Source organism: Crinia signifera, chromosome 8, assembly GCF_055691185.1.
Source record: "Crinia signifera chromosome 8, ASM5569118v1, whole genome shotgun sequence".
NCBI classification, from domain to species: domain Eukaryota; kingdom Metazoa; phylum Chordata; class Amphibia; order Anura; family Myobatrachidae; genus Crinia; species Crinia signifera.
Window position 1 is genome coordinate 21,225,099 of NC_139224.1, and position 15,904 is coordinate 21,241,002.

A 15,904-nucleotide genomic window follows, 5' to 3' on the forward strand; every position below is an offset into this window, starting at 1 on the left:
ACACTGTCCAAGTAACATGAAACAGTGGTGTGAGACGTGGCCCTTTTGTGTAATCTCAAATGCTATGGCTTGTTTCTTGAGCCTGTTATCCATGATTTAAAATTTTGCAGTATTATTGATTACCATGGCAACCACAGTCACATGAAATCAAATGTAGTGAGTAGAAATGCTTTGGAATCCCTGACAGATTTCTGTAAGTTCTGTGCGCTGGAAACTCGCCGGGTGTCAGCTGCCCACCCACTTCACTCCCAATGAGCAACCTTGGATCTGCGGGCACGTTCCACATCATTCAATGGTACGCGCCCTGCGAATGGTGGGCCGGCATACCACCATCCGCAAGGCGGGATATGGTTCACTCGCAAGGATGTGAATTCACTCTCAGACCTTGCACCCTCCACATAAGTTTTGAAAAGGAGATAATGATTTTAGGGCATTTAAGAAAAGTACCTGCTATCTTATTTTACGTCCTTTCTTCATATATGAAATTTACGCTTTTCAAGTTTACTTGTCATTGACGATAAGAAGAATGTTTAATTATTTGATACAACCTGCAACAATGTGTAAGAAAGCCCAGAGAAGGAAATGGCACCGCTCCGTATATTACCTGCTAGAAATCTCGTACTTCAGAAGGTCCACTTTACATTGGATATTGGCCACAGACACACGGTCCATAATGTCCTCTAGCTTCTGACCCAAGTTCGAGCCGGTAATAGTAACTCTTGTCCCTCCGTCCACAGGACCGGATAGAGGATCGATCTGAAACAGAGCAGATGAATTCTACGGTTACCGAATTCCGCTGGGTCACTAAGCTTATCCAACTAGACTGGAAGAACACCCCTGATACAGAATAATCTGTATTTATTACTTATACCCCTTTCAGACAGAAAAATCCCAAAAACCCAGGTATTTCCCGGATACAAAAACCCGGGTAGAACTAGGCAGCAAGGGGCTGACCCCCTTTCACACAGGAGCAAATACCCGAGTATTTCCCGTGTCGACCCCTTTCACACAGAAGCTGGATTTTTCCTGCAAAACTCTGTGTGTCATAAGAATAGGACAGTTTTAAAGGCACACAGAGATGAGGTCATCAAAAGTGGGTGGTGACTGCTCACTGCAATGCATTAACCATGGCATGACACAAGGATATGTTGTAAACAAGTTTTATTGTTTTTATATACTGGAAGGTACATGTTACCTCACATGGCTGTCAGTATATTTGTAATGCTTGAGTACACTGGCATCTTTGACTGTCCCAGTCATCTGTTTGCCGATATCCTCCTCCCCTCTCAATGCCAGCAGCTCTCACCTCTTGCTTCTACCAGTGAGCCATGCTATCCTTTTTTCAGCTCCCTAATGACCTCAGAGGCCAGCTCCATTGCCATGCCCTCCCAGCCAATCAGAGATGCCTATCCTCACAACCAATCAGCCAGCACCCCACCAGGAGAGCCAATCAGTGCCTAACAATGTGTAATAATCCCAAAAACCCGGGTCGTTTCCTTTCAGACAGCCGGCGACCCGGGTTTTTGGAATACAGACCCAGGAAAAACCCAGGTAAATACCTGGGTCGAAGTCCCGGAACTTTAGACCCGTGTTCACCCTTTCAGACAGAAGAAAAACCCGGGTCGACACGGCAAGAGCAGGGAAATTCCCGGGTCTTTTTTTCTGTCTAAAAGGGCTATTACTGACAAGTTACCTATAATTACACTCACACATTTGGATAGTGCGCTATATGATGGAAACCGTACTGTTAAATGTTACTATAGAAGACATTTGAGATGATAGTTAAATTATTAAATAGCAGTGAACGGTTATTGCCTGAGGCCTTTACGTACGGAGTGAATAAGTGGCGCGGGGCAGGTTCCTTCCACCTCCTCAGTGCAGGACTCCTGGTACATACAGCTGGGGTACTCCCCTCCGCACCACACACAGTTATACTTGCGGTCGGCCGTCTGGCAGCGGCTGCAGTCCGAGTGACCCACAGAGCAGTTATATAAAATCACTGCAAGAGAAGAACGTACAGTAGGGTATTAACACGGTCAGCAGCCAATGGGGAACGCTGGGCTGCCTCTAGGCCAAGTGTCCGACCTACCGTGAAGATCTTCATAACTGTCTACCCGCAAGTCTGGTTCTCGCTGCACGTAGACCATGGCGCTGAACTCCGGCTGGGGCGCTGAGTAACTGTACTGCAACAAGAACAGAGTGTGACGGGATGCATCAGCTGGAGAAGAGGAGGTTGCCATCACTTTGGTTAGAGGAAAGAAACCTTATATTCTTTTGGGATACGTCATTAGGTCGACACAATTAGGTCGACATACAGCAAGGTCGACATGGTTCTAGGTCAACATGTCATTAGGCTGACACAAGCATTAGGTCGACATGGGCAAGGTCGACAGTCAAAATGTCGACATGCTGTTTTTCACAGATTTTTTGAGCCGACGGGCGGTATTACATGCCCTACCATCCACTAGGGTGTGGTGGAAGAATAAAATAGTGTGCCGAGCGTAGCGTGGCACCGCGCCCGAAGCATGGCCAGTGCAGCAAGCCATGCGAGGTGACGTGGTGCTACGTTTCAGTGCCCATGTCAACTGTCGAAATTTGGGTAAAAAAAAAAAAAGCGAAAAACTCTGTCTGTCGACCTTTTGACTATCGACCTTGCCCATCTCGACCTAATGCTTAAGTCGACCTAACGATATGTCGACCTACACCCATGTCGACCTAATGGGGTCAACCCAATGCATGTGGAGACCTAATGATCCATACCCATTATTTTGGTTGTCACAAATTTTTAGTACCCCCCCCCCCCCCCCAAAAGCCTGTGAAGATGAAAAATGGGGAAGATGTGATTGCAGGTCGCCCCCAAAAATAGGTAAATTACCAGGACAGCATGATGTGACCAGCCACCAACACAGTCGGCCATAAATATAAAAATTGGATTTATATTTTCATCATCAAATTATGGTGTTAGATGTCCAAACAGCACTGACCACACCCACACCACACTGGCCACACCTACTCAGTACTGGTCACACCCACACCACACTGGCCACAACTACTCAGTACTGGTCACACCAACACCACAGTGGCCACACCTACTCAGTACTGGGCACACCCACACCACACTGGCCACACCTACTCAATACTGGTCACACCCACACCATGCTGGCCACACCTACTCAGTACTGGGCACACCCACACCGCACCCACACCACGCTGGCCACACCTACTCAGTACTGGGCACACCCACACCACACTGGCCACACCTACTCAGTACTGGTCACACCCACACCACGCTGGCCACACCTACTCAGTACTGGCCGCACCCACACCACGCTGGCCACACCTACTCGTACTGGTCACACCCACACCAAACTAGCCACACCTACTCAGTACTGGTCACACCCACACCACGCTGGCCACAACTACTCAGTACTGGTCACACCCACACCACGCTGGCCACACCTACTCAGTACTGGCCGCACCCACACCCCACTGGCCACACCTACTCAGTACTGGTCACACCCACACCAAGCTGGCCACACCTACTCAGTACTGGCCGCACCCACACCACGCTGGACACACCTACTCAGTATTGGTCACACCCACACCACAGTGGCCACAACTACTCAGTACTGGTCACACCCACACCCCACTGGCCACAACTACTTAGTACTGGTTACACCCACACCCCACTGGCCATACCTACTCAGTACTGGTCACACCCACACTCCACTGGCCACACCTACTCAGTACTGGTCACACCCACACCCCACTGGCCACAACTACTCAGTACTGGTCACACCCACACCACAGTGGCCACAAATACTCAGTACTGGTCACACCTACACCCCACTGGCCACAACTACTCAGTACTGGTCACACACACACCACAGTGGCCACACCTACTTAGTACTGGTCATACCCACACCACACTGGCCACACCTACTCAATACTGGTCACACCCACAACACACTGGCCATACCTACTCAGTACTGCTCACAACCACACCCCACTGGCCACAACTACTCAGTACTGGTCACACCCACACCCCACTGGCCACAACTACTCAGTACTGGCCACACCCACACCCCACTGGCCACAACTACTTAGTGCTGGTCACACCCACACCACACTGGCCACACCTACTCAATACTGGTCACACCCACAACACACTGGCCATACCTACTCAGTACTGGTCACACCCACACCACACTGGCCACAACTACTCAGTACTGGTCACACCAACACCACAGTGGCCACACCTACTCAGTACTGGGCACACCCACACCCCACTGGCCACACCTACTCAGTACTGGTCACACCCACACCACACTGGCTACAACTACTCAGTACTGGTCACACCAACACCACAGTGGCCACACCTACTCAGTACTGGGCACACCCACACCACACTGGCCACACCTACTCAGTACTGGTCACACCCACACCACGCTGGCCACACCTACTCAGTACTGGCCGCACCCACACCACGCTGGACACACCTACTCAGTACTGGTCACACCCACACCACAGTGGCCACAACTACTCAGTACTGGGCACACCCACACCCCACTGGCCACAACTACTCAGTACTGGCCACACCCACACCCCACTGGCCACAACTACTCAGTACTGGTTACACCCACACCCCACTGGCCACACCTACTCAGTACTGGTCACACCCACACCCCACTGGCCACAACTACTCAGTACTGGTAACACCCACACCACAGTGGCCACACCTACTTAGTATTGGTCACACCCACACCTACTCAATACTGGTCACACCCACAACACACTGGACAATACCTACTCAGTACTGGTCACACCCACACCACACTGGCCACACCTACTCAGTACTGGTCACACCCACACCACGCTGGCCACACCTACTCAGTACTGGCTGCACCCACACCACGCTGGCCACACCTACTCAGTACTGGTCACACCCACACCACAGTGGCCACACCTACTCAGTACTGGTCACACCCACACCACACTGGCAACACCTACTCAGTACTGGGCACACACACACCACACCTACTCAGTACTGGTCACACCCACACCACACTGGCCACACCTACTAAGTACTGGTCACACCCACACCCCACTGGCCACAACTACTCAGTACTGGCCACACCAACACCACAGTGGCCACACCTACTTAGTACTGGTCACACCCACACCACACTGGCCACACCTACTCAGTACTAGTCACACCCACAACACACTGGCCACAACTACTCAGTACTGGTCACACCCACACCCCACAACTACTCAGTACTGGCCACACCCACACACCACTGGCCACAACTACTCAGTACTGGTTACACCCACACCCCACTGGCCACACCTACTCAGTACTGGTCACACCCACGCCCCACTGGCCACAACTACTCAGTACTGGTCACACCCACACCACAGTGACCACACCTACTTTGTACAGGTCACACCCACACCACACTGGCCACACCTACTCAATACTGGTTACACCCACAACACACTGGCCATACCTACTCAGTACTGGTCACACCCACACCCCACTGGCCACACCTACTCAGTACTGGTCACACCCATCACCCCACTGGCTACAACTACTCAGTACTGGTCACACCCACACCCCACTGGCCACAACTACTCAGTACTGGCCACACCCACACCCCACTGGCCACAACTACTCAGTACTGGTCACACCATCAGTACTGGTCACACCCACACCACACTGGCTACACCTACTCAGTACTGGTCACACCAACAGAGCTTCCCTCCACCATACATTAGGATTTGATCCTTTTGAACTACAGGCCCACGTGGCCTCTAATCCAGCTCCGCCCTCATGCAGTAAGGCATTTCTCAGCCTCACTGCCTTTACAGCAAAGAATCCCTACGCTCACGGAGAGAAGCCTCTTTCTTCCAACCACAAATGATGACCTCTGCTTTGTTAGATTGATGTTCTTACATGGTGCAGTTGGCAAGTAATATAATATTTGGATTGATCCATAGAATCCATTTCTACAAAGGCATCTGTGATCACTGTTTTGCCTTCTAGAATCAGGACGCACTCATAGTCCCACTGTGGGTCCTGCAATATAAAGGGGGTTACTTTTGACATGTAGGAAAAAAAAACAATACTTGCAAATTCCACCTTTTCATTGTGTCATATGTACTATATCCAAGCCTCAGGCATGCACATAATTGTCCAGAAATTGGGAGCCCTAACGATGAGGCGCTCATGTGTTCCTGTGATCCTGGTCTCAGCATTAACAAAAGTGGAGGAGGACTGTCCGGCTAGGCTGACCGGGTCAGATTGTCCGCCCTTAGCCTTTCATTGTACCAAACAAAGATGGGCTCCCTGCTGCCTGTGGCCCATGCAGGTCTCATTGGAGGTCAAGTGGAGAGTGATAAACAGGCAGCCAATTAGCTCCTCTGTATCAAATAGAAGAGGAGAGGGGCGCTCCATAGTGCATAAAATACCGTTTTAATATAAACAGTTTTAAAAAACAATACAAGCCAAAGTGTACTGCTCGTACCAATAATTACATCTGCAGTGGGCTGGATACCACAAGGTTTTATAAACAGAGTTACCAGGCCTGGACAGCTGACACCGATCCGGGGCACCTTCAGGGACCAAACAGCCCACGCTGCTTCCCTCAAGAGGTAACAGCGCGCCGGGTCCTTCCGGGAACAGACGGTTCAGAAGCAGCCTGGATGACAACAGCAGCGAGCGTCACCGTAGCCATGCCCTCTGACGAAGTGTTACCACGAAACGCGTAGGGGCGTGGCTACGGTGACGCTCGCTGCTGTTGTCATCCAGGCTGCTTCTGAACCGTCTGTTCCCGGAAGGACCCGGCACGCTGTTACCTCTTGAGGGAAGCAGCGTGGGCTGTTTGGTCCCTGAAGGTGCCCCGGATCGGTGTCAGCTGTCCAGGCCTGGTAACTCTGTTTATAAAACCTTGTGGTATCCAGCCCACTGCAGATGTAATTATTGGTACGAGCAGTACACTTTGGCTTGTATTGTTTTTTAAAACTGTTTATATTAAAACGGTATTTTATGCACTATGGAGCGCCTCTCTCCTCTTCTATTTGATACAGATGTCCACTACTTCTGAGAATCCCAGGAGTCATTTGTTGAGGGTGCAGCAGTCCGGATTATTGGGACTTAGTGAACTTTGGTGACCCCAGTAAGGGTCCTTTGCTGGACTGAGATCTTGAGCGCATATATCCTTCATCTTTTTGAGCCAATTAGCTCCTACCTGTCATTTTTGAAACTCAGTCTGTAACATGGCAGGTAGGAGCTGATTGGCTGGCTGTTTGTCACTCTCTACTTTATCACTTTTTGAAGCTTAGTGCATCTGGCTCAAAGTGTCTGATGAATGTTCCAGGTTTATCAATAAACATTTTTCCAACCTGCCACACGTTAACTTAGGTGCGTACAGGGATTCCCATTAAAACGTTAAGCTAATGTTACCTTAAACCAGGCGTAAAAATCTGATCAGCTCTGGTGAAGTGACGAGCTACGCGATGAAACGCGTCAGTACCCGGAACACATTGTTGGTGCTTGTTTAATGGACCATTAACCCTCTGTTTATGTTCTGTAAAAGTTCTCTGACCCAATATCATGTTTTCCAGTCACGTTTCTAAATTGCTATCATATTTCCCTTTCCTGTACAGGACGAAATAATTGTAAGGTGACACCTATCACTGTCCTGGGATAATTGGGATAAAGGACCTAAAACTCAGTAGTGAATCCATATGTGAATTCCGGTGCTTCATTGTGTGCACACGTAATCTGTATGACATAAGTCGTACACAGGCGTTCCACAGTGTACAGATAAGGACACATGCAAACGTCACAAGTACCTGGAAATGATGGAGGTTTTTTCCGACCAATGTTATTTTGCGTTCCACGTTGACTGGGAGTAAGGACGGACTCTGGATGCTGTACACACAGGGGCAAGCTTCTGGGCCCCAAAACAGTTCTTCCTTGTTCTGTAATCAAACAAAACACATAGAAACCTGATGATACATTCTGTTTTCTATAACTTAACAACTGGTAGTAAGGATATTACTGTATTACTAAAGGTGGCCATACACACGCAGATTTATCTTCAGATCTGGCTGGTTGGAACAAAAACATGGTTATGAATGAGAGCAAATGACAGTTGACCATTTGCTTGGAAATGCTGGAAAACTGCCAAACTGTCACTCATCCATAACCATGTTTTTGTTCCAACCAGTCAGATTTGAAGATAAATCTTACTAGTGTATGGGCACCTTAAAGAGTGATCCGCCAATGGACAAATCAAATTAATTCGCAATTTTAATCTCGGCCCACGAGTCTGTGCATGCTGCAGAGCAGGCCCAGTTGGTAATGGCCTTCTACAGCACACGTGCAGTGTGCAGACATCCCCCAAATCAGGCCCTCTATGGGTTGCAGCCTTTTGCTGTCCTTAGCTGTGGAGCGTTCCCAATAATGTCAAAGTTTTAGCCTCATCATCAAGACCTACTTCTTCAATGGGATCCCTGGCTGAAGCCTCAGTGATGTTGTCCTTGAACACAGTGCCTTGTCAGTGCCAAGCCTGCGACGTGCCAGCTGGCTCCACTGGCACTAGAAGGTTTTCTCATGCAGCGAGATGTGCATGCCAGAGAGATCTCAAATAATGTGTCCCGGCTCATAATTGTGCCCAGCATGAGCCAGCTGGCCTCCCTGCAAAGCCCTCAATATGTCAACGATTCTTCACAAGCCCTCTGCCAGGCTGGAGACAAAAGCGTTCTACACAACAGCATTATCAATTAAACACTAGTTCCTTCAGAAAAAAGCCTTTTTCAATAAACTTGTCCCATAAATTTAAAGTTCCCCAGTTTTCCGCTCTTGAAATTTTATGGAGACCTCAGGAGCGGCTGTCCCTTTAGGGACCTCCCGTGAAACTTTAAATAGATAATAAAAACAGCTATAACCACGGATGAGATTGCGGCCACCTAACTGGGGAAGAGTTCCCTCAGACTCGCAACCACTTAAGGCACTATGTTGTGTACATTGCAAGCTATAAACAGTATATTAAAGGTTTTACAGGACGGCGGCTGTGGTCAGTACAGAATAGAATCACGGAAGTCATCTCCAACAGCCACGTTTGTTTGTTCATCGCCGTGGCCTATGTACCCTCCACGCAATGACAAATTTACCAATCCCCTTTTCAGGCCAGTAAAAACATTTTTTAAAACGTCACTGTTGCGATTACTGTCTACAGAGAGAATGACCCATCAGCACTTGCGTTCCAAATACTGCGACTGCAACCGTGATAGACATATAGGGGGACATTTACCAAAATGGATTCGTAGAAAAAAGGTGTATTCGTAGGCAGAAATACACCTTTTTTTTACGAATTTGTATTTTCGGGATTTACAATCCCAAAAATACAACAATTCGTAGTCCTAAAGATGGAACATTCGTATTTGTATTTACAAATACGAATGTCTACACCATCGATAGGATACGACAGAAATCACCATTCAAAAGAATGGTGGTTTCTGATTTACTAAGCAGCCGTATGGATAATACGGCTGCTAAGTGGTGTGAAACACCCACGCAAATACGACAGGAAAATAGAACACCATTTTCCTGTCGTATTTGCTTTAAGCCTGCACGGATCAGTCAGATCCGTGCAGGCTTCAGTGTAAAAAAATAGAAGAAAAAATTAAATATTAAAAAAAAAACGGCGTGGGGTCCCCCCCACAGCCGTAACCAGCACCAGGCTGACGGAGCCTGGAGCCGGTAATTAAAAATCAGGGAACCCGACAAATAGGGGTTCCCCGATTTTTAACAACCAGCCCCAGGCTCCTGCTCTGGGGCTGGTTCCCAAAATACGGGGGACAAAATGAGTAGGGGTCCCCCGTATTTTAAGAACCAGCCCCAGGCAAAACCAGCCAGCAGGGTAATGCCACAGCCGGGGGAGAGACTTTTTATACAAGTCCCCCCGGCCAAAGCATTCATCCCTGTGACCGGTCAGCCTGGCCAGGGGCCCTGGGGGAGTGGGGACCCCCCCAATGAAGGGGTCCCCCCCTCCAGGACTTACCTGACCAGGCTGAAGCCTGGTACTGTCCCCGATGCCCCTGGGCGGTGGGCATCGGGCTGATTATGGTGTAAAAAAAAAGATGAAACTATTGTTTTTTACTGTGGCACTACAAGTGCCAGCAAGCCTCCCCAGCAAGCTGGGACTTGGAGAACCACAAGTCCCAGCCTGCTGGGCATTAAAGGGCCCGCTGGCACTTGTAGTTCCACAGTAAAAAAAATAGTACAATAAACACACTGACACAATGAAAATAAAAGTTTAATACACACATTACATACATACTGATACTTACCTTTCTTGATCCCGTAGGTAGCCCTGGTCCTGATGTCCTGTGTCGTACTCCAGGTCCATGTCGGCTGTCTGCGTCGTCCTCCAGGTCCATGTCGACGGTCCGTGTCGTCCTCCAGGTCCATGGCGGTGTCCGGGTCCGAAGAAATCCATGTTGGAGCTGTGGAAGGAAATCCTACTCACCTGGTCCTGCGCTGAAGAAGTCTTCTCTTGATCCGACGTAATCCAGGTAATGTTGAAGCTGTCGCCGGTCCCCGCTGTCTCCGCATCGCGCTGAGGAGAGATGCTGAGATGTTTCATATTCGGCGCCTCTCCTCAGACTGAATTCTATTGGCCGCCTAGCGGCCAATCAGGAGCCGAGAAAGTCGGCTCCTGATTGGCCGCTAGGCGGCCAATAGAATTCAGTCTGAGGAGAGGCGCCGAATATGAAACATCTCAGCATCTCTCCTCAGCGCGATGCAGAGACAGCGGAGACAGTGGGGACCGGCGACAGCTTCAACATTACCTGGATTACGTCGGATCAAGAGAAGACTTCTTCAGCGCAGGACCAGGTGAGTAGGATTTCCTTCCACAGCTCCAACATGGATTTCTTCGGACCCGGACACCGCCATGGACCTGGAGGACGACACGGACCGTCGACATGGACCTGGAGGACGACGCAGACAGCCGACATGGACCTGGAGGACGACACAGGACATCAGGACCAGGGCTACCTACGGGATCAAGAAAGGTAAGTATCAGTATGTATGTAATGTGTGTATTAAACTTTTATTTTCATTGTGTCAGTGTGTTTATTGTACTATTTTTTTAACTGTGGAACTACAAGTGCCAGCGGGCCCTTTAATGCCCAGCAGGCTGGGACTTGTGGTTCTCCAAGTCCCAGCTTGCTGGCACTTGTAGTGCCACAGTAAAAAACAATAGTTTCATTTTTTTTTTACACCATAATCAGCCCGATGCCCACCGCCCAGGGGCATCGGGGACAGTACTAGGCTTCAGCCTGGTCAGGTAAGTCCTGGAGGGGGGGGACCCCTTCATTGGGGGGGTCCCCACTCCCCCAGGGCCCCTGGCCAGGCTGACCGGTCACAGGGATGAATGCTTTGGCCGGGGGGACTTCTATAAAAAGTCTCCCCCCGGCTGTGGCATTACCCTGCTGGCTGGTTTTGCCTGGGGCTGGTTCTTAAAATACGGGGGACCCCTACTCATTTTGTCCCCCGTATTTTTGGAACCAGCCCCAGAGCAGGAGCCTGGGGCTGGTTGTTAAAAATCGGGGAACCCCTATTTATCGGGTTCCCTGATTTTTAATTACCGGCTCCAGGCTCCGTCAGCCTGGTGCTGGTTTCGGCTGTGGGGAGGACCCCACGCCGTTTTTTTTCCATTTATTTTTTTATTTTTTTTACACCTTGCAGCCTGCACGGATCTGACTGATCTGTGCAGACTGCTACAAATAATTCGTATTAGCGGCCGTATATACGGCCGCTAATACGAATTCCTACGACATCGGTGGGTTACAAAGCAGTCGTATCTGACTGCTTTGTAAATGACCCACCGGAACACGACTTTGCATACGACTGAAACAGTCGTATGCAGTCGTAGGGAAAATACTAATACGAAAAACTCGGTTTTTCATATTAGTAAATTTCCCCCATAATCCGCAAGAGGGGCGTGGATCATTTGGGCAACAGTAACTAGGATGACAGTCCACAGGTCAACCACTATTGATGGACAGGCAATAAGTCGGCACATAAAAAAAAAGGTTGACGTGGTCTAGGTCGGCATTGAAAAGGTTGACACAAGCAAAATGTCAACATATATATGGCCGACACAGGAAAAGGTTGACGCAAGTTTGCATGTACCATGCATGAACAAGTCAGTAAGGAAAAAAAATGAGGAAAAACTCACGTCAACCTTTATCGGTGTCAACCATTGTTATGTCGATATTTACTCGACCTATTGACATAATGAACGCATACCACAAAAAGAGCACAATGAAATCTTACAACTATGAACGTATTTCTCACCAGCTCAATAAAGTCCGGAGAATCCATCTGGTAATCCAAATCTGGTTCATTTATCGCAGAAAACTGTGGAGATACCCCATCATAGTCGCCATCGCCAGAGAGGATTGTGGAAGCTGAGAAGGAGGAGGTGTCATTCTCCATCTTGTCCAAGTCCACCAAGTCATCTGCCTCTGTATGATCCAAGCTTTCCTTAACTCTCTCTTGCATGTCAACAGTAGGTGGTTCTTCGGAGTACGGGATGTCTGTCTCAAGATCGTCGGGAAAGTCGGGCAAAGAAGGCACAATGGGTGTTTGGTTGGTGGTTGGAATGAGAGGAACAGAAGATGTGAATTCTTCGGGGGGTGTAGGAAGTGTGGTGGGAACCCAGGTCATATCACTCTCATTATCAAAAACAGTAGGCGCAGGGATCAGTGGTGGTATGGTGAGGTCACTGGGAGTGGTGGGGCTCTCAGTTGTCCAGGTCTCCTCGGTTACATCAACCTCAGAAGTGACAGAGAGTATGGGATCTTCAGTGGCAGGGAGGCTTGTAAATATATCTACAGGTAAGGTGGTTGGCATGGTTTCTGGAATACTAGTTGGCTCCTGTGTCGTTGGATGGGTTGTTATTTCTGGAGTTGTGTCTTCAGTAGTGACCTCAAGGGTGGTTGACTGTGGTTCAGGAACAGTAGTGGCTTCTGGAGTAGTCACCATGGTGGTGGCGGTGGTGGTGGCGATGGAGGTGGTTGGAGGATTTGTGGGGATGGTTGTAGGAGAGGTCTCGGGGACAGTGATGGTTGTAGTTGGAGGTGTTGTGGTGGTGGTGGTTGTCGTCTCAGGAACAGGACTGGGGGTTGTTATAGTTAGTGTGGTGGTGGTGGTGGTGGTAGTAGTAGTAGGAGCCGCGGTGGATGTTGGCTCCGGCTCTGGGACAAACGCAGGAGGAGATGGTTCTGGCCCCGGGATCTGCGTCTGGATAGGTAGAAAGAGGAAGGGTTGGATGTGCCAGATATAGAAAGCAGCTAAGAAGCTCATCTACAGTAGATAGATAGATAGAAATTACCAGTTTATTGTAAATAATTGTTCCTTCTTCGCAGGTGGCTTTGTGGGTGCAGCCATGTTGGTGGATGCACCAGTTACAGCCCCACTCGCTGCTCACACATCCACGGCATCTGCAATGAATCACACACAGTGAGCACAAATCACACAATCTGTAGATAAAGGTTACACACTGCCTGTAACATGACAGATAGGAGGTGATTGGCTGGAACTTTATTGCTGCGTAATGCTCAGTATTACGGGATTGGCAGGATGGCAGGTAATGACAGCATCTTGAGGCATGAGGCGCACTGTGGGCTGCATTTTCAGTGCCTCAATGAAGTCAGTTCCTGGTGAAATAATAAAGACCAATGGCTCAATGTAGAACGTCTGCCTGCACACTGAGAACTGGGCGCACTTTGGACCTCACCACCAACGAAAGATGTGGGCGTTTCCCCCTAGCCTGCGGGTGTGTGCGTGCGGGCATACCGGCATTCGCAGGGCATTGTGCGAATTCGCAGCCTTGTGAATCAACCAAAATAACCCCCTTTATCCTCACCCAGGTGACTATATTGTCCCCAGGGCCATGTGATACTCACGGGGCAGTTTTGTAGAGCTGGGCCACAGCGGTGCAGTCGTAAAAGGTGAACTCTGCCGTGGAGATGACCACCTCCCCGAATCGTACCGTAAGCCTCACTCGCACATGATCTGAAAGCAAAGCGCAGAGTAACAGGTTACACAGAGACCTAAAGATGCGCACAGAAGACACTACTGCCCCTCACCCCCAGAGACATGACCACGTGTCTTCTCCAGCTCCTCCCCAACGCTGCGCTCTAACAGCAGTGCTCTCCTCGGGGGTGGAGCTCGATACGCATTCTCCACCCCTTTAATGTAAATAACTCCACTGCATTTTGGTCATTCCGTCCCTGTCCTATTTCCAATTGCATGGACACAAACACACTAGGGTATTTTTTGGCTTGGTCAGAAACCAATGAACCTACCAGTATGTTTTCTGAGTGACAGAGGAACTTGAATCACCCGGGAAACCAACGGAAACATAAGAGAACATACAAACTCTGAACCCGTGGTACCTTGGTCAGGAATGGCACTCATGACCCCAGTGCTGTGAGGCAGCAATGCTAACCACTACGCCATGTTTCCGTCACACTACTGCAAGCCTGATGTTACACTGCAGATGACACACTGACCTGCCACTGGCTTGATTGCAGGAGCCTTGCTGGGGTCAGGAGACGGACACATAACCCCAGACTCTGTCCTGACTGCACGGCTCTCAAAATCCTCAAAGAAACAGGAGTAGGACTCTTCCTGATACAAGGCGGGCAGGTCGGGGATCGTCAGAAAGATCTATGTATATGAATAGGCAGAGGGCGATATTAACTATTCCAATTCTATTATATAACACATCGGTTGCTGATGGAGACACGGCTAAATAAAAATCAGCAAACATAGTAAGTAAGCTGTGCAATTTGTAATAAATCAAAATGATTACATATCGGCTACACTGTACATAGCACTAATACCTGCTACAAATGTTATAACTGATCGAAATATTACACCCGTCCACCCCTTTATCTTATTGGCAGCGAGGTTCAGTTCAAATTTAAACAGCATCCGTTTCTAATACCAGCGCTTATTTCAGAGACCGGTAACGATGTAACAATGTTACACATTGAGACTGTGCTGTTTAAATGTCCCTGGTTGTCAACCCCAGGACTACCAATGTCACATTGCTGCTGGCGCAGGTGGGTGCGATTCTCCTGAACCACATGGCGCGCTGGCATTAGACCTATAAAGATCTGCTAGTCACATAAGAAAGGTTTATCCTTCCAATAACAAGTCATAGGAGGCGTTGAGGATTCCATCAATAGCCGTGCCTCAAGCCGGTGCATCTTAATACAACAGAGGACATTTTTAGGCCCCCAAATTGTAATGGTGGGGAGTGTGACTGGGGCGGTATACCTGTCACACCATAATACAGGTGTTCTAAGCCGAGCTCAGGGAGCACAGGAACATCCCATAGAGCCAGAAGGGCAATTAACCCTTTGAGTATCTGTATTATCCAAATAGCAAAACTGTAGCAGGGCATGCTGGGATGTTTAGTTCAAGAACAGCTGGAGGGCCGAAGGTTCGCCATCGCTGCACTGAAGGTGTAAATTTACTAATTTCAATTAAAGATGGGATGATCAGATTGTACTTCTTATTTATGCAGCACCTTCTAGAAGACAACAGATAGAATCTGATTCTGGTTGCTATGGGCAACATCTAATCTTCAATAGAACTCCCATGTTGGTAAGTTTACCCCGTAACCTCTGCTTGATGTTATACTCACGTTTCTCTTCTCCTCTTTGCTGATGTTCGCTGGGCTTAGGGAAAGCACCGGCAGGCACCGCTGGTTCATGTCGTGGGCCCAGAGCCACTGATTCCTCTGCCCTGAACGTAGACACTCATAGCGCCGGCTACATCTACAGAATAAGTAATAACGACAGGTAGGAAAGA

General features: G+C 49.0%; 1 protein-coding gene across 1 annotated transcript in view; it reads right to left on the reverse strand.

Moving 5' to 3' along the window:
• PLXNB1 (plexin B1) overlaps positions 1-15,904 on the reverse strand; it is a 308,999-nt gene that overhangs the window by 177,015 nt on the left and 116,080 nt on the right. Inside the window, exons 7-16 of the mRNA XM_083155963.1 lie at positions 15,738-15,870; positions 14,596-14,752; positions 13,987-14,095; positions 13,413-13,521; positions 12,374-13,321; positions 7,858-7,986; positions 5,957-6,079; positions 2,090-2,183; positions 1,833-1,999; positions 605-756 (exon numbers count right to left, since the gene is read on the reverse strand). Coding sequence (XP_083012089.1) covers positions 605-756; positions 1,833-1,999; positions 2,090-2,183; positions 5,957-6,079; positions 7,858-7,986; positions 12,374-13,321; positions 13,413-13,521; positions 13,987-14,095; positions 14,596-14,752; positions 15,738-15,870 — 2,121 coding nt within the window. The remainder of the gene's footprint in view (positions 1-604; positions 757-1,832; positions 2,000-2,089; positions 2,184-5,956; positions 6,080-7,857; positions 7,987-12,373; positions 13,322-13,412; positions 13,522-13,986; positions 14,096-14,595; positions 14,753-15,737; positions 15,871-15,904) is intronic.